The following is a 19190-nucleotide window of genomic DNA, read 5'->3' on the forward strand; positions in this document are numbered from 1 at the left end:
CTACTCTTCCTGGGGTCCTGGGGTCGAGAACAATTAAGGCAGTTTATGTGTGTGTGTGTGTGTGTGTGTGTGTGTGTGTGTGTGTGTGTGTGTGTGTGTGTGTGTGTGTGTGTGTGTGTGTGCCATACCAGACGGTGATATTGTCGACAGGATGCTCTCAATGGTGCAGCTGTAGAAGTTCATGAGGATCTTAGGGCCCAAGCCAAATTCTTCTTCAGCTTCCTGAGGTTGAAGAGGTGCTGTAGCACCTTCTTCACCATGCTGTCTGTGTGGATGCATGTGTCTGTGCCAATGTTTGTGTTGCTTCACAGTACCTGCTGTTCCATAAGGTGTTTTTTAAATCAAATTTTACTGCTTGCGTCAGTTACTTGATGTGGAATATAGTCATGTAGTCATGGCTCTATGGAGTACTTTGTGCATCTCATAGTCTGTTCTGGACTTGGGGACTGTGAAGAAACCTCTTGTGGTACGTCTTGTGGGGTATGCATAGTTTAGACAGACAGCTCGGTGCATTCAACATGTCAATCGATACCTCTCATAAATAAGTAGTGATGAAGTCAATCTCTCCTCCACTTTGAGCCAGGAGAGATTGACATGCATATTATTCATATTAGCTCTCTATGTACATCCAAAAGCCAGCCGTACTGCCCTGTTCTGAGCCAATTGCAATTTTCCTAAGTCCTTTTCTTGTGGCACCTGACCACACGACTGATCAGTAGTCAAGGTGTGACAAAACTAGGGCCTGTAGGACCTGCCTTGTTGATAGTGCTGTTAAGAAGGCAGAGCAGCGCTTTATTATGGACAGACTTCTCCCCATCTTAGCCTCTACAGTACTGCATCAATATGTTTTTACCATGACAGTTTACAATCTAGTGTTACTCCAAGCAGTTTAGTCATCTCAATTTGCTCAATTTACACATTATTTATTACAAGATTTAGTGAGTGTTTTGTTCCAAATACAATGCTTTTAGTTTTAGAAATATTTAGGGCTAACTTATTCATTGCCATCCACTCTGAATGTAACTGCAGCTTTTTGTTGAGTGTTGGAGTCATTTCAGTCGCTGTGTTAGCTGATGTGTATAGCGTTGAGTCATCCGCATACATAGAAACTGTGGTATGTCGTTAGTAAAAATTGTTAGTAAAATGATTGCCTAAGCTTAATGGTTTAACCTTATCCAAAATCTTAACCCTTAATCTTTCAAATTTGACATTTGGAGAAACCGAACAATACTGAGCAGAAGGAGTCAACCAAGGGTGTCAAAAGCACACAGAAATTTGATGTTTGGAGCATCTTAAATAAATGTCTAATTCTGCTGTGAGACTGTGAGAGCTTGTTGTGAGTTTTATGAACATACAGTATGTGTTTGTGGATATGAGTGTGTGTGTGTAAGGGTGAGTGTGTGTGTGTTTATGGATGTGTATGCGTGTGTGTGTAAGGGTGAGTGTGTGTGTGTGTGGGCGCTCATGCGTGAGAAAGTAATATAATAATATATTCTGTTATATCCTCTTCTCTTCAGCTCTAACCTCAGTCCCCAGACTCATTGGTAACTATATAACCCATACTGCATTTATCTGGTCCATGAATAAATATACTATTCACTGACAGAGTTAAACCAGGTGAGAATGCCAGTATTAAATTGAATGAATTATGAAACAATAGAAAAGCTGTATTAAAAAATGTGTCCTGTTGCATATACCATAAAGAAACAAAGTAATTTAGAAATAATTTGTAGAGTGGGAGAGGAGAGCATGTAAGAGGAGTGTGTGTGTTTGTATGTGTGTGGTGTGCATACGGGTGCGTGCCTGTGCACCTAAGTTTGAACTTAATTTCCCCTTAGTTGAATCACAAAGTGCCTTCAGAAAGTATTCAAACTAGAGATGCACCGATACAACATTTTGGGCCGATACCGGTACCCAATATTTTCCTTGACAAAAAAACAAACAATACCGATTACGATATTTAAAATTGTTGTGGCCTTTTAAGCATTCTAATTCAGTTAAATAGTTAACACACACACATGGACGCAGTGGTCACTACAGTCCCTGTTTTGAATCCAGGCTGTATCACTTCCGGCCGTGATTGGGAGTCCCATAGGGGGGCGCACAATTGGCCCAGCGTCTTCCGGGTTTTGCCGGGGTAGGCTGTCACTGGAAATAAAAATGTGTTCTTAACTTTCTTGTCTAGTTAATAAAGATTACACACACACCATACTGACCAAAATGTTATTTTGTTGGCATTTACGTATGTACCCATTCCCAGTAAAACATAATCAAAAGCTACAGTATTTCTTTCACTTACTTGCTGTGCTGTTTCGTTCATTTGTTCAGTCGTTTCATTCTCAACTAGGATTTCTCATACTATGGAACGCAGTTTGGTTCTTTGCGTGTCAAATAACACTATTTGACGTGTAAAATAAGCTTGTTGACCAATCAGGACCTGAATATGACTGCAAGTCACATAATAATTTAACGCATTCATAATTTAATAAAAAGTAGTTATTACATATTGACTACACTATTACTCGTATTTCATATGTCACAACGATTCATCGATACGCATGCTGTGATGCTGGTAAAGTTGTCTAGCGCACCTACAGTGCTGGTCTTAAAAAAAAGCTAGCTAGCTCATAGATGCAAACACTGTTTTTCCCCAAAAACACAGCAAAACGACATAATCTGTTTCAGTAGCTATAGTTAGCGAGCTAACTATATAGCTAGGTGTCATCATTTAGAAATAACCCTAATTTATGAGACAGTTCTTATTTTATTAATGGTGGTCAGACCCATCTATGTGAAGCTAGCCACAATAAGGATTAGTCACATAGTGGACTTTGCGGTTAGCCGTCAAAATAAAAGTATGTCATTGACATGATGCAAAGAATACAAATAGTAGAATTATGCCATAATTGAATAGATCATGCTAAACGAGGTTGGAATGTTGTTATATAAAATCAACAAAACACAATAATTAGTTAATTTGACAAAAATCTGTTGAAATCACACTGCATGTAATATACTTTAGAATTGCATTGGGGGCATACATATTTCACTGTACAGCCTTACCCCATGTCATTGATCCACAATCTATAGGTATGAGTCTACTCAGTGACACCCAGAAAACAATGGCGTCATAGCTCTTATTGCCGGACTCTGAAACAACTGTGAATTGAGCCACATTTATTGTTTATGTGTATTGAACACTATTCCTGAGGAAAAACAATACAGTGTGGATGTTTTGGAGTCTGATAACTCTGAGGAGGCCGTTGGGAAAAAATATATTGGGTATTAAGTAAACTGATACCCCATTTCACTGACCCCCAATCCTTAGGTAAAGCTGTACAGCGCAATATGAATGTCAATACACACAATAGGCTGACTGGGGAGGTGATTTCACAGTCCCACGATAAGAGCTACAACGTTAATATTTGCGTAAACTCTTCACAGTTGTGTTCAGTGGGTGTCACTGAGTAGACCCCATTTCATTGCTTCACATTCCAACCTTGTTTAACATTATCTAGTCGAAATATGGGATTATTCCAACAATTGTAACCTTCTGCATCACGTTCAAAGAGGTATGTTGTTATGATCACACCAAGTCTCGTTAATCATAAGTCATACACTCCCGCCCTTCTTCTTACCAGAGAAATGCTTAATGGAAAAATTGTTGTAATCAATTTATCATTATATAATTTATCTTTATATTATATAATGTTTACTTACCCTACATTACTCATCTCATATGTATATACTGTACTCTATATCATCTACTGTATCTTGCCTATGCCATTCGGCCATCAATCATTTATGTATTTTTATGTACATATTCATATTCATTCCTTTACACTTGTGTGTATAAGGTAGTTGTTATGAAATTGTTAGGTTATATTACTTGTTAGATATTACTGCATGGTCGGAACTAGAAGCACAAGCATTTCGCTACACTTGCATTAACACCTGCTAACCATGTGTATGTGACAAATACATTTGATTTGACTTTTATTTTGAAGGCAAACCGCAAATTCCACGATTGTGCCTAATCCTTATTGTGGCTAGCTTCACAACACATAACCTGGGCCGGTCGAGCCTCACTAGCCAGATGAAACCAGTTGGCTGCTTATAATGTTAGCTTTGAGCAACAGGGTTAAGTAGATGGCTAGCTATTTATTTTCATGAACTGACGTTCAATTTGAATAGGCGAACAAACAGTGGCAACCAAGCTAATACTAAATCATTGCTAAGAATAATGACTGCACTCAGCTAGCAATGAGGAATCGGCACAGAAGCGGCCCTCTTCCATGGGGCCAGACCTGATTGAATCAGCCCGGAATCGGGTATCGGACTCGGCCCTGAATCAAAATGAATGACTGCCCAGAATCGGCCCAAATACATCAGGCCGTTTCCGTCTACCAAAATTCAGCCGACATCTTAACAGAAACTCACCAGAAGCGGCCCGATGCAAATTTAAATAAATGTATACAAAATTACCCACGAAAATCAGAAAAGAAATAAAAAAATGTTGATGATCTTCGGATGTTTTCACTCACGAGACTCCCAGTTACACAACAAATGTTCCTTTTGTTCCATAAAGATTATTTTTATACCCAAAATACCGACGTTTGTTTGTCGCGTTATGTTCAGAAATCCACAGGAAAGAGCAGTCACGACAACGCAGACGTATATTCCAAATAATATCCATAATGTCCACAGAAACATGTCAAACGTTTTTTATAATAAATCCTCAAGTTGTTTTTAAAATATATATTCGATAATATATCAACCGAGTGTGTAGCTTTTTCAATAACAGCGGGAGAAACAATGGCCGCTTTACTCAGTTGCGCAAAACTCACTATGAGAGCCCCCACCTATCCACTTACGCAATGTGATCCGTCACGCTCATTTTTTCAAAATAAAAGCCTGAAACTATGTCTAAAGACTGTTGACACCTTAGGGAAGCTATAGAAAAAGGAATCTGGTTGATATCCCTTTAAATGGAGGATAGGCATGCATTGGAACAGAGAGGTTTCAAAATAAGAGACACTTCCTGATTGGATTTTCCTTAGGCTTTCGCCTGCAATATCAGTTCTGTTATACTCACAGACAATATTTTTACAGTTTTGGAAACTTTAGAGTGTTTTCTATCATAATCTGATTATCATCGTAATCATATGCATATTCTAGTTTCTGTTTGTTCACTTGACTTTCCAAGACTTTAGAAAGGCAGGGCAGGATAGATACAGGTCTGTAACAGTTTGGGTCTAGATTGTCTCCCCCTTTTGAAGAGGGGGATGACCGCGGCCGCTTTCCAATCTTTAGGAATCTCAGATGATACGAAAGAGAGGTTGAACAGACTAGTAATAGGGGTTGCAAAAATGGCGGTGGATACATTTAGGAAGTGAGGGTCCAGATTGTCTAGCCCAGCTGATTTGTGGGGATCCAGATTATGCAGCTCTTCTAGATCATCAGCTGTCTGGACTTGGGTGAAGGAGAAGCGGGGGGGTACTTTCTGTGGGGGGTGCAGAGCTGTTGGCCGGGGTTGTGGTAGCCAGGTGGAAATCATGGCCGTAGAGTAATGCTTTTTGAAATTCTAAATTATTGTGGTTTTTTCAGTCGTGACATTTTTTCCTAGTCTCAGTGTAGTGGGCAGCTGGGAGGAGGTACTCATATTCTCCATGGACTTTACAGTGTCCCAAAACATTTTGGAATTCGTGCTGCAGGATGCACATTTTTGTTTCAAAAAGCTAGCCTTTGCTTTTCTAACTGACTGTGTGTATTGATTCCTGACTTCTCTGAAAAGTTGCATATCACGGGGACTATTCGAAGCTAGTGCAGTACGCAACAGGGTGTTTATGTGCTGGTCAAGGGCAGTCAAGTCTGGAGTAAACCAAGGGCTGTATCTGTTCTTAGTTCTACATTTTTTGAAAGGGACATGCTTATTTAAGATGTGGGGGAAAGCACTTTTAAAGACCAACCAGGTATCCTCTACTGACATGATGAGATCAATATCTTTCCAGGATGCCCTGAAACAAAATCTACCCTACCTGGATGCCTGATTAGTGGAACAAGAGGAGGGTGTTCCTGGAGCAGCTGGGATGGGCACTTGTAACCCCACACATTCAAAGAAGGGAGCACCTCCCTCGCACAGCAGCCTCTGCAGCGCTTGTGAAAGCTGTTTAGGGGGCTGAATCTTGTCCTGATCCACCTGAGCTGCCCTCCAAAGAAGGACTGTAAAACAAATACAATGTGCTGCACATGTGAGAAATACATCTGCAAAGTCCATACACACACACTTGCATACTGTCCTACATGTGCTAATTACAGTTGATTGATTCATGTTCTTCACGTTTTTGTTTTGTATCTGTTATCTTATTTTATTCTTATTTATTGTTGTTGTTTATACACCTTGTGGGTGGGGGAAATGGTTCAAAAAGCAGGAGAAGACTAGTATTTTGTAGTTGAATACCTCATTGTACAGTGTATACGAATATATCACTATGTTGCCAAAAAGGTTCAAGACTGTTATTGTTTCCCTTCAATAAAATCCATTCAAATCTACTTTCTGCACATTGCTGGTACTTTCTTAGGCTATACAAGTGCTATCTCTCGCTAAAAAATGCATGTTTACACATATGCAGTACCTTTAGCAATACTACTAATAATAAACCTCTACCTTAGTAAAGAAAACAATTATGACAAGTGTGTTGTAATAAAAACGAGTGGTGTCCACTGATTAAATGCAGTCTTTCTGCATTGCGAAGAGGGAAAATGGTCTGACAAACAGTGCTGTAGCTCTGCCACTTTCCACCGAAGATGCGGAAGGGGGCCATAGGCGGATGTGGTGGATTGATACGCAGCTCATGCAAAAAAAAGATATCTAGCTAAAACTGACGGATTTTGATTTTATTTTATTATGTTACTTAGATTGACTCACCGGTGTCAATAGACTTTATATTTAGGCTTGCCATAACAAAGGGGTTGAACACAAAACATGTTAAAAATATATTTCCACTTCTACATTATGGGGTATTATGTGTAGATTGGGTGTAGGCCAGTGACAAAACAAAATGTGGAAAGAGGGGTGTGTTTCCTTTTTAGGTGGTTTGACTTGGGCACTGAGTCATTTGTAATTCTATATAATATAAATTATATTTAATAATTGATGTAGTGATTAAGAGAAACATGCTGTTTAACTCCCACCTACACTAGTATAGTAGATCGCTTAGGGTCATATTGTACAGTGTGTAGGTGGAGCGATCAAATCAGATCACAGTGTGTGTGTGTGTGTGTCAGCTTCAATGCATGGGAAGCTAATGAAGATGATGAATGAGGCATGACAACATTAGTACCCTGGTAGTAGTCCTTAGGGATACATGCACCCACACACACACACACCCAAGCACACACCCACCGACACGCATACACATGCACACACATAGAGGACAGTGAAAGAGAGAGATGGGAGGGAGGTAGAGTAAAGTATATGTTTCAAAAAGAAGAAAAGGGGGACTGAGAACGGGATAGAAGTTGAGGAAAGGGAATGGAAAAATAAGAACATTCAGACCCTAACGTGGGCCTAAATTCCCTCTCTCGCTGTCTCACTGTATACCATTTGCTCATCCGACTTCTCTCTATTTCAAATGTTCAATATCTCCTATTCCCCATTTATAATGCCTATAGGTCTAACCTCCGCAGGCTATCACAGTCTTGTTCAGGCACTTTGTTCCGTTAACTAGAGGGTATCTGGTTCAAGTCCCACTCTTGCTGATCCTGCCTCAATCGCTACATCACTATGATATAATACAGTGCGTTAGATAATACAGTGTAAACTGGGCCATATTGTAGCACCCACTCACTCATATCTGATGATTATTATCATATTAGTCTTTATTGAGTAGCATCAGGTGCACACAGGGTACTTAACCGGGACAGCTATCCCCCTCACTCACAATCTGTGTGTGTGCCTTTGTATGTCTCTCTGTGTGTGTGTGTGTGTGTGTGTGTGTGTGTGTGTGTGTGTGTGTGTGTGTGTGTGTGTGTGTGTGTGTGTGTGTGTGTGTGTGTGTGTGTGTGTGTGTGTGTGTGTGTGTGTGTGTGAGTGAGTGCACTCAGTTTACTATGGAAACTGCTCATAACAGGCCAGGCTGCCAACAGAATAAATAATGTCAAGTTATGTAATGTGTGTGTCATGCATAATGAACAGCACTTGTTTGCTCTGTGATTAAATATATCTATTGATCTGCTATTTTATGTATTCTAGTTCAGTTGAGTGTGATGGAAAAGTCAAATCTCTATGAATTCTTTATAAAGCTTTTAAAAAACAAGTGCAATGTTTATTATTATAAAGTAATATAATCTAAAATTATACATATGGATCCTACCACCACGTCTAAATGTCTTGCCAGTTTCTCCAGTTATACCATGCTGTGTTCCTGTAGTGTTTCTTTCCCTCGCAGTGCTACTAAGCCTAATTTTAACCCTTAACCCTTAACCCTTAACCCCTGACCTCTAACCTTTGTCTCCTCACCTGTAGTTTCAGTAGCGTCCAGACTGCCAGCTAGCTGCTCCAGTAGTCGCACTCTGGCTGCATTCCTGCGATGTTTTTTCCCCTCGTAGTGTTGCTGGGCCATCAGAGGATTGTTGAACCAGGCTCCACACAGACAGCAGTACTTCCCTGTCTCACCACTCCCACCACCACTACCCACCACCGCCACCGGGGGTGCTAGAGAGGAGGGCCATGGTAGGGCAGGTGAGGCATGGGGAGGGGTGGAGTCACTGGGCTGGGGGGTAGAAGGGGATGAGTCTGTGGGAGTGAGGGAAAAGGGAAAGGAGATAGAAGGGAGCACGGAAAAGGGGGTAGTGTGGGAGATAGGATAATGAAGGGTGGGGATAAGGGTGGGATAAGAGGGGCAGGAAGGAGAGGAGAAGAGACAACAATATAAATATAAGGGAAGGAGGAACAGGAGGTGGGAGGAGAGGGGGAGAGGAAGAGCACATTAAAATCATCTCAAATAAATAATAGACTACAAACATCAATCAATTCTAATTGTTGTAATGAGTCCATCGGAAATGAGCCAGTACTAATCGCCCAACACCATTGCCTGACCTCACTAATGCTCTTGTGATGGAAGCAAGTCCCTGCAGCAATGTTCCACCATCTAGTAGAAAGCCTTCCCAGAAGAGTGGTTCCCCTCTTTCCACTGGGATTCTCTGCCTCTAACCCTATTATAGGGGCTGAGTCACTGGCTTACTGGGGCTCTCTCATGCCGTCCCTGGAAGGGGTGCGTCACCTGAGAGGGTTGATTCACTGATGTGGTCATCTTGTCTGGGTTGGCGCCCCCCCTTGGGTTGTGCCATGGCGGAAATCTTTGTGGGCTATACTCAGCCTTGTCTCAGGATGGTAAGTTGGTGGTTGAAGATATCCCTCTAGTGGTGTGGGGGCTGTGCTTTGGCAAAGTGGGTGGGGTTATATCCTTCCTGTTTGGCCCTGTCCGGGGGTGTCCTCAGATGGGGCCACAGTGTCTCCTGACCCCTCCTGTCTCAGCCTCCAATATTTATGCTGCAGTAGTTTGTGTCGGGGGGCTAGGGTCAGTTTGTTATATCTGGAGTACTTCTCCTGTCCTATTCGGTGTCCTGTGTGAATCTAAGTGTGCGTTCTCTAATTCTCTCTTTCTCTCTTTCTTTCTCTCTCTCGGAGGACCTGAGCCCTAGGACCATGCCCCAGGACTACCTGACATGATGACTCCTTGCTGTCCCCAGTCCACCTGGTCGTGCTGCTGCTCCAGTTTCAACTGTTCTGCCTTATTATTATTCGACCATGCTGGTCATTGATGAACATTTGAACATCTTGGCCATGTTCTGTTATAATCTCCACCCGGCACAGCCAGAAGAGGACTGGCCACCCCACATGTGCTCTCTCTAATTCTCCCTTTCTCTCTTTCTTTCTCTTTCTCTGAGGACCTGAGCCCTAGGACCATGCCCCAGGACTACCTGACATGATGACTCCTTGCTGTCCCCAGTCCACCTGGCCGTGCTGCTGCTCCAGTTTCAACTGTTCTGTCTTATTATTATTCGACCATGCTGGTCATTTATGAACATTTGAACATCTTGGCCATGTTCTGTTATAATCTCCACCCAGCACAGCCAGAAGAGGACTGGCCACCCCACATAGCCTGGTTCCTCTCTAGGTTTCTTCCTAGGTTTTGGCCTTTCTAGGGAGTTTTTCCTAGCCACCGTGCTTCTACACCTGCATTGCTTGCTGTTTGGGGTTTTAGGCTGGGTTTCTGTACAGCACTTTGAGATATCAGTTGATGTACGAAGGGCTATATAAATACATTTGATTTGAAGAGTGGAGGCTGTTATTGCAGCAAAGGGGGGACAACCTCCATATTAAGGCACATGATTTTGGAATGACATATTTAACGAGCAGGTGTCCACATACTTTTGGTCATGTAGTGTAAGTGTGCATGTGCGCGTGTACATGTCATGTCATATGGATGCTTCTGTGTGTGTGACCATTCATCAGACATTTCTCTCTTCCCCCTCATATTCTGTGAATATAAAAAAGAGAAGTGGATGTATTCTAGGTGACCCTGTTGAAAAATTGCAGCCTCGTAACCACGGAAACAGGCCATTAATAGCCCAAGCGCCGACAGGATGAGACCCGGGGTCACAGACTGTGGTGTGTGTTGTGAGTGTGTTGTGTGTGTGTGCGTGTTTGTCAATCTCTGTGTGTTTGTGTATGTGTATGTGTGTGTGTGTGTGTGTGGCATGGAGCGACACAACAGGTCACTCATGACTCGCAGACGGCAGACACAAAAGGGAGTGTGTGTGAGTGTTTGCGTGTGACGGCAAGCATTTGAAAGTGTGAGCTGTGTATGTTTGCATGAGGGTGTGTGTGCATGTATGCATGTAAAGGTGTGTGTGTGAGTGAGAGCATTGTAAAATCCAAATCAAATCAAATCAAATGTTATTGGTCACATATACATGGTTAGCAATGTTAATGCGAGTGCAACAAAATGCTTGTGCTTCTATTACAACAGTGTAATATCTAACAAGTAATCTAACCATTCCCCAACAACTACCTAACACAACTACCTAAAGTATTCTAAAGATCGATTCGAATCCCACCGTATCTTCTTCGTTGTGCAATCCGGTTTCCGAGCTGGTCACGGGTGCACCTCAGCCACACTCAAGGTACTAAATGATATCATAACCGCCATCGATAAAAGACAGCACTGTGCAGCCGTCTTCATCGACCTGGCCAAGGCTTTTGACTCTGTCAATCACTGTATTCTTATCGGCAGACTCAACAGCCGTGGTTTCTCTAATGACTGCCATAATGCCATACAACACTCCTTCTGTGGCCTCCAACTGCTCTTAAACGCTAGTAAAACCAAACGCATGCTTTTCAACCGTTCGCTGCCCGCACCCGCCCGCCTGATTAGCATCACTACTCTGTACGGTTCTAACTTAGAATATGTGGACAACTACAAATACCTAGGTGTCTGGCTAGACTGTAAACTCCCCTTCCAGACTCATATTAAACACCTCCAATCCAAAATGTAATCAACAATCGGCTTCCTATTTCGCAATAAAGCCTCCTTCACTTACGCCGCCAAATATATCCTCGTAAAACGGACTATTCTACCAATCCTTGACTTCGGGGAAGTCAGTTACAAAATAGCTTCCAAAACTCTACCCAGCAAACTGGATGCAGTCTATCACAGTGCCATCCGTTTTGTTACCAAAGCACCTTATACCACCCACCACTGCGACCTGTATGCTCTAGTCGGCTGGTCCTCGCTACATATTCGTCGCCAGACCCACTGGCTCCAGGTCATCTATAAGTTGATTCTAGGTAAATCTTATCTCAGCTCACAGGTCACGATAACAACACCCACCCGTAGCACGCGCTCCAGCAGGAATATCTCACTGGTCATCCCCAAAGCCAACACCTACTTTGGCCGCCTTTCCTTCCAGTTCTCTGCTGCCAATGACTGGAACGAATTGCAAAAATCGCTGAAGCTGGAGACTTACATTTCCCTCACTAACTTTAAACATCAGCTATCTGAGCAGCTAACCAATCGCTGCAGCTGTACATAGTCCATCTGTAAATAGCCCACCCAATCTACCTACCTCATTCCCATATTGTTTTGATTTAATTTTCTGCTCTTTTGCACACCAGTATTTCAAATTGCTCATCGTCTGCTCATCTATCACTCCAGTGTTAATTTGCTAAATTGTAATTACTTCGCTACTATGGCCTATTTATTGCCTTACCTCCTCACGCCATTTGCACACACTGCATATAGACTTTATTTTTTTCTATTGTGTTATTGACTGTACGCTTGTTTATTCGATGTGTAACTCTGTGTTGTTGTTTGTGTCACACTGCTTTGCTTTATCTTGGCCAGGTCGCAGTTGTAAATGAGAACTTGTTCTCAACTAGCTTACCTGGTTAAATAAAGGTGAAATAAAAATAAATAAAAATGTAGGCAGCAGCCTCTCCGAGTTAGTTATTGCTGTTTAGCAGTCTGATGGCATTGAGAAAGAAGCTGTTTTTCAGTCTCTCGGTCCCAGCTTTGATGCACCTGTACTGACCTCGCATTCTGGATGGTAGCAGGGTGAACAGGAAGTGGCTTGGGTGGTTGTTGTCCTTGATTATCTTTTTGGCCTTCCTGGGACATCGGGTGATGTAAGGGTCCTGGTGCACAGGTAGTTTGCCCCCGGTGATGTGTTGTGCAGACCGCACCATACTCTGGAGAGCCTTGCGGTTTTGGGTGGTGCAGTTGCCGTATCAGGCGTTGATACAGCCTGACAGGATGCTCTCGATTGTGAATCTGTAAAAGTTTGTCAGGGTTTTAGGTGACAATACAAATTTCTTCAGCCTCCTGAGGTTGAAGAGGCAATGTTGCTCCTTCTTCACCACACTGTCTGTGTGGGTGTACCATTTCAGTTTGTCTGTGATGTGTACACCTAGGAACTTAAAACTTTCCACCTTCTCCACTACTGTCCCTTCGATGTGGATGGGGGGGGGTAATTCCCTCTGCTGTTACCTGAAGTCCACGATCATCTTCTTTGTTTTGTTAACGTTGAGTGAGTTGTTTTCCTGACACCACACTCCGAGTTCCCTCATCTCCTCCCTGTAGGCCGTCTCGTCGTTGTTGGTAATCAACCCACTATTGTTGTGTCGTCTGCAAACTTGATGATTTATTTGGAGGCGTGCATGGCCATGCAGTCATGGGTGAACAGGGAGTACAGGAGGGGGCTGAGGATGTGCCCTTGTGGGGCCCCAGTGTTGCGGGTCAGCGAAGTGGAGATGTTGTTTCTTACCTTCACGACCTCAGGGAGGTCCGTCAGAAAGTCCAGGACCCAATTGCACAGGGCGGGGTTGAGACCCAGGGCCTCCAGCTTAATGATGAGCTTGGATGGTACTATGGTGTTGAATGCTGAGCTATAGTCAATGAACAGAATTCTTACATAGGTATTCCTCTTGTCTAGATGGGATAGAGCCGTGTGCAGTCTGATGGTGATTGCATCGTCTGTGGACATGTTGGGGCGTTGTGCAAACTGAAGTGGGTCTAGGGTGGCAGGTAAAGTGGAAGCGATATGATCCTTGACTAGTCTCTCAAAGCACTTCATGATGACAGAAGTGAGTGCTATGGGGCGATAGTAATTTAGTTCAGTTATCTTTGCCTTCTTGGGTACAGGAACAATAGTGGCCATCTTGAAGCATGTGGGGACAGCAGACTGGGATAGGGAGAGATTGAATATGTCCATAAACACACCAGCCAGCTGGTCTGCGCATGCTCTGTGGATGTGACTAGGGATGCCGCCTGGGCCAGCAGCATCGTGAGGGTTAACACGTTTAAATGTTTTACTCACGTTGGTCACGGAGAAAGAGAGGGCGTGCCCGCAGTCCTTCTTAGCGGGCTGCATCAGTGGCACTGTATTATGCTCAAAGCGGACAAAGAAGGTGTTCAGTTTGTCTGCAAGCAATACATTGGTGACCATGACTTGGCTGGTTTCTTTTTGTAGTCCATAATTACCTGTAAGCCCTGCCACTTACATCTCATCTCGTGTCTGAGCTGTTGAATTGCGACTTTTTCCCAATACCAACATTTCGCTTGTTTGATTGCCTTGCGGATGGAATAACTACAGTGCTTATATTCAGCCATATGCCCAGTCTTCTTTCCGTGGTTAAATTAGGTGGTTCACACTTTCAGTTTGTGCGAATGCCGCCAGCCATCCATGGTTTTGTTTAGGGTAGGTTTTTATAGTGGGTACAACATTGTCAATGCACTACCTTAAAAACTCACTCACTGAGTCAGCGTATGGATCGATGTTATTCTCTGAGACTGTCCGGAACATTTCACAGTGTCCGTGAGCAAAGCAATCTTGAAGCGTAGATTCCGATTGGTCAGACCAGCCTTGAATGGTTCTAGTCATGGTTACATCCTGTTTGAGTTTATGCCTATAGGACGTTAGGAGCAAGATGGAGTCGTGGTCGGATTTGCCGAAGGAGTGCTTTAGAGTGCTACTCAGAAAATACCTTTAATTTTCCACTTCACATCTTCATCACATATTTGACATTGTCAGTCATACACTGAGTATACCAAATATTAGGAATATCTTCCTAATATTGAGTTGCACCCTCCACCACCTTCCTTTTGCCCTCATGACAGCCTCAATTTGTTGGGACAGGAAAAACCCAGCAGCGTTGAAGTCCTTGACACAAACCAGCGCGCCTGGCACCTACTACCATAACCCGTTCAAAGGCACTTACATGAATGGCACACATACACAATCCATGTCTCAATTGTCTGAAGGCTTAAAAATTATTATTTAATCTGTTTCCTCCCCTTCATCTACACTCATTGATGTGGATTTAACAGGTGACATCAGTAAGGGATCACAGTCTTCACTTGTATTCACCTGGCCAGTCTATGTCATTGTCACGAGAATTTTCAATCCCAATGATAATAACTTACAATCAATAGCTCTGACCAATCCCAGAGATCTGTAAGACCATGGGTTTAATAATAATTAGTCAACGATAGTACAGTTTATTCACGAGAGCGCTCTGAAGTCCATTATTCAAAGATACCCATTTTATAGCTGCGCACACAAACAGTAGGTGAGTTTTATCCTTCTCCATAGTTCTCACCACTGTGTATCACTACCCAGCTGACAGTTCCATTCCCACGATGATTAGGGAAACCTTGAGAAGTACTCCCCGTGCTATCAAACGTTTCTCAGAGGCCGAGCCAGGTCGGTTCAAACACAGTTGAATTGTTCTTCTGTATTTTCTTAGGCACACACATGTTCAAATCCTAAACTAAGCCTTGCTCAGACAGTCTGTGTTTTTCCACTATACAGATACATTGTTTCATCTAATTCTGACTAAACCTACACACATCATCAGATTATAATTTTATGATTCTAATCAATTTCATACAATTATAAGGTTTCAGAGTGGAATTATTTAATCATTATCTTTCAACATATAAATGATTTTATCAGTCATGGAAAGAGCAAGTGTTCTCAATGTTTTGTATACTCAGTGTATATCGGTATAATATATCTGATGGCTCTGTAGGATACATCATTGCCTTGTCCATGTCTTAGGTGAAGGGTTGGTTGAGTAACGCATTACATGAAATCCGTTACATGTAAGGGATTACCAAAACACGGTCACTGTAATCCGTTACGTTACCAGCAAAAAAATTGTAATCAGATTACAGATTCTTTTGAAAAACGAGATGATTACTTAAAAATAATAATCTTGTGACAGTTGTTTTCTCAGTAACATTCAAATCATCTTTGAAAAAACGTGCAAATTTAAGTTTGTTCCACCTGAGCGAGTCTGACCACAAGTCAGAGGCCACTATGATGACACACCAAATGTGTTTGATGGATCGTGGGAAAAGAGCAGGAACAGGCTTTTGTAGGCTACAGACCAAGGTATGTCTTCCAATGGTGCGACTGCTGTTGGCATCCAGAGATGAATAAACACTTGGAGGTAAGGATGACAGCAGTGGTGTAGTCTACGGCGATACCGATATCACTTATTATTGACATCTACATAGCGCATTGATGTGAATCACACTTCTGCTCTCTTATTTCGATATTTGAGCCTTGTGAATTGTGGCTGCTGTCTGTTCACACATCTAAATGTGTATTTGAACACAATAATGGTTGAATTCAAGAAGTTTAAGCTGCCTATCAAACATTGTTTTTGAAACCAGTGGACAGCCAGTGAAAAAATGTGTTCTTGAAACAGCTGCATAGTGCGAATCCCAGCCTATGGAACAAAAAGAGGACTTGTATTGCTCAATCTAATTAATGCTGATAAAAAAACAAAATCCATACTGTAGGCCTAATGGACACATGCTCAAACTCATACACTGTTGATAGACTTAAAGCGGCAATCTATAGTTGCTACATCCATTTTTTAAACTTATATATACAGTTGAAGTCGGAAGTTTACATACACTTAGGTTGGAGTCATTAAAACTTGTTTTTCAACCACTCGACAAATTTCTTGTTAACAAACTGTAGTTTTGGCAAGTAGGTTAGGACATCTACTTTGTGCAAGACACAAGTAATTTTTCCAACAATTGTTTACAGAGATTATTTCACTTATAATTCACTCTATCACAATTCCAGTGGGTCAGAAGTTTACATACACTAAGTTGACTGTATCTAAATTCCAGAAAATTATGTCATTGCTTTAGAAGGTTCTGATAGGCTAATTGACATAATTTGAGTCAATTTGAGGTGTACCTGTGGAAGAATTTCAAGGGCTACCTTCAAACTAAGTGCCTCTGTGCTTGACATCATGGGAAAATCAAAAGAAATCAGCCAAGACCTCAGAAAAACATTGAAGCACTCCACAAGTCTGGTTAATCATTGGGAGCAATTTCCAAACGCCTGAAGGTACCACGTTCATCTGTACAAACAATAGTACGCAAGTATAAACACCATGGGACCACACAGCGTCATATCGCTCAGGAGGAGACACGTTCTGTGTCCTAGAGATGAACGTAGTTTTGTGAGAAAAGTGCAAATCATTCCCAGAACATCAGCCAAGTACCTTGTGATGATGCTGGAAGAAACAGGTACAAAAGTATATAAATCCACAGTAAAACGAGTCCTATATCGACATGACCTGAAAGGCCGCTCAGCAAGGAAGAAGCCACTGCTACAAAATAACCATAAAAAAGCCAGACTAGGGTTTGCAACTGCACATGGGGACGAAGATCGAACTTTTGGAGAAATGTCCTCTGGTCTGATGAAAAGAAATAGAACTGTTTGGCCATAATGACCATCCTTATTTTTGGAGGAAAAAGGGGGAGGCTTGCAAGCCGAAGATCACCATCCCAAACGTGAAGCACGGGGGTGGCAGCATCATGTTGTGGGGGTGCTTTGCGGCAGGAGGGACTGGTGCACTTCACAAAATAGATGGCATCATGAGGTAGGAAAAGTATGTGGATATATTGAAGCGACATCTCAAGACATCAGTCAGGAAGTTACAGCTTGGTCACAAATGGGTCTTCCAAATGGACAATGACCCCAAGCATACTTCCAAAGTTGTGGCAAAATGGCTTAAGCACAACAAAGTCAAGGTATTGGAGTGGCCATCACAAAGCTCTGACCTCAATCCCATAGAACATTTTTGGGCAGAACTGAAAAAGCGAGTGCGAGCAAGGAGGCCTACAAACCTGACTCAGTTACACCAGCTCTGTCAGGAGGAATGGGCCAAAATTCACCCAACTTATTGTGGGAAGCTTGTGGAAGGCTACCGGAAACGTTTGACCGAAGTTAAACAATTTAAAGTCAATGCTACCAAATACTAATTGAGTGTATGTAAACTTCTGACCCACTGGGAACGTGATGAAAGAAAGAAAAGCTGAAATAAATCATTCAACTGTAACTTATTAATGCCTCCTGAGCTTAGTTCAATTGTCACACTCCATGAAAACCCAAAATATAAGCTTGTTTTTCTCCAATGTTTGTAAACATTGTAATTGTAAACGAACACTGTACAGCCTCAATACATGGTTAAAACAATAATGTTGATATCATGGATGGTCAGTCCTTGCATCCATAGCTCTGTCTATTCATCTGAGAGTGGTTACATTTCTCCTTACCTATCCCTCAGCTTTTTACCAAAACAGAGGAGGGGCGACCGTTTTGTTATTGTTTCATCTGTGGATTTTCCCTTTAAACAGCTACATATTATCAAGATATCAAAGTGTCACCAACAAGAAGGTAAACAATAGTCATATAGCAAATGCAGCATATAGCATTACTTTTTCACGTGTAAATATCACTTTTCAGTAGTGCTCAAAGCATGCCATTCCATGAGCGCAGCATTTATTTTTCAAATTGAATCAATGAGCCCAATCAGTCCTCCATAACAACCACATCATAAACAACAGAGTAAGGCTGGCTAATAAATCCTTCGTTTCGGGGTTATGCTCAGGTAAAACAATTTGACTAATCTGTACTTCCATATTTCCAAGTCCTGTTCTTGAAGATTAAGGGGTATAACATTTATTGGATTGACTGGAATTCTGATAGACTTTGTGTTTTAATGTAAAGATATAACTTAATCGTCTTATTATATGTAGTAGAAAGCGATTGGTTAGAAGAAGCCTACATAACCAACACATAAAGTAAAATTTAACATCTATATATGGCCAGCTATATCCTGCAATATATGTGGTTCAATTGGTAACATACATTTTTGTCTTCTTCTAATGCCCCGTAAGAGGAAAGTAATCAAATTACATTACTGAGTTTGGGTAATCTAAAAGTTACGTTACTGATTACAGTCTTGGGCAGGTAACTCTAACCAATTAGATTAAGAAAGTGACCTAAACCAACCCTGCTTAGGTGTGTGTTTTTGAACACAGAGAGAGAGGAGTGTGTGCATTTGTTGGTAATGCCGTGAGCTCGTTAGTTCGAAATACTTTGGCTAAATGAGTCCTTGTTCACATAGTTACAATATCTAGGGCTGTGTCTCTGTACCTCTCACCAACTCACACTCATATGCACACACGCACGCAAATACATACGCAAATCCACACACACACACACACACACACACACACACACACACACACACACACACACACACACAAGCAAACGCAGACAAATAAACTTATGCATGCACGTACGCACGCACA

At 42.0% G+C, this 19190-nt stretch overlaps 1 protein-coding gene across 3 annotated transcripts in view; it reads right to left on the reverse strand.

Annotated features, from left to right (window-relative positions):
• The window catches only part of zgc:171482 (zinc finger protein), a 202335-nt gene that overhangs the window by 51343 nt on the left and 131802 nt on the right, over positions 1-19190 (reverse strand). For all 3 annotated transcript variants that reach the window (XR_008075243.1, XR_008075236.1, XM_052474604.1), the window contains exon 5: positions 8522-8797. Coding sequence is in view for 1 of the 3 variants with exons in the window: in XM_052474604.1 (XP_052330564.1) it covers positions 8522-8797 (276 nt within the window). In the remaining 2 variants the exon portion in view is untranslated. The remainder of the gene's footprint in view (positions 1-8521; positions 8798-19190) is intronic.

The sequence above is a fragment of the Oncorhynchus keta genome, chromosome 2 (genome assembly GCF_023373465.1).
Source record: "Oncorhynchus keta strain PuntledgeMale-10-30-2019 chromosome 2, Oket_V2, whole genome shotgun sequence".
Lineage (NCBI taxonomy): Eukaryota > Metazoa > Chordata > Actinopteri > Salmoniformes > Salmonidae > Oncorhynchus > Oncorhynchus keta.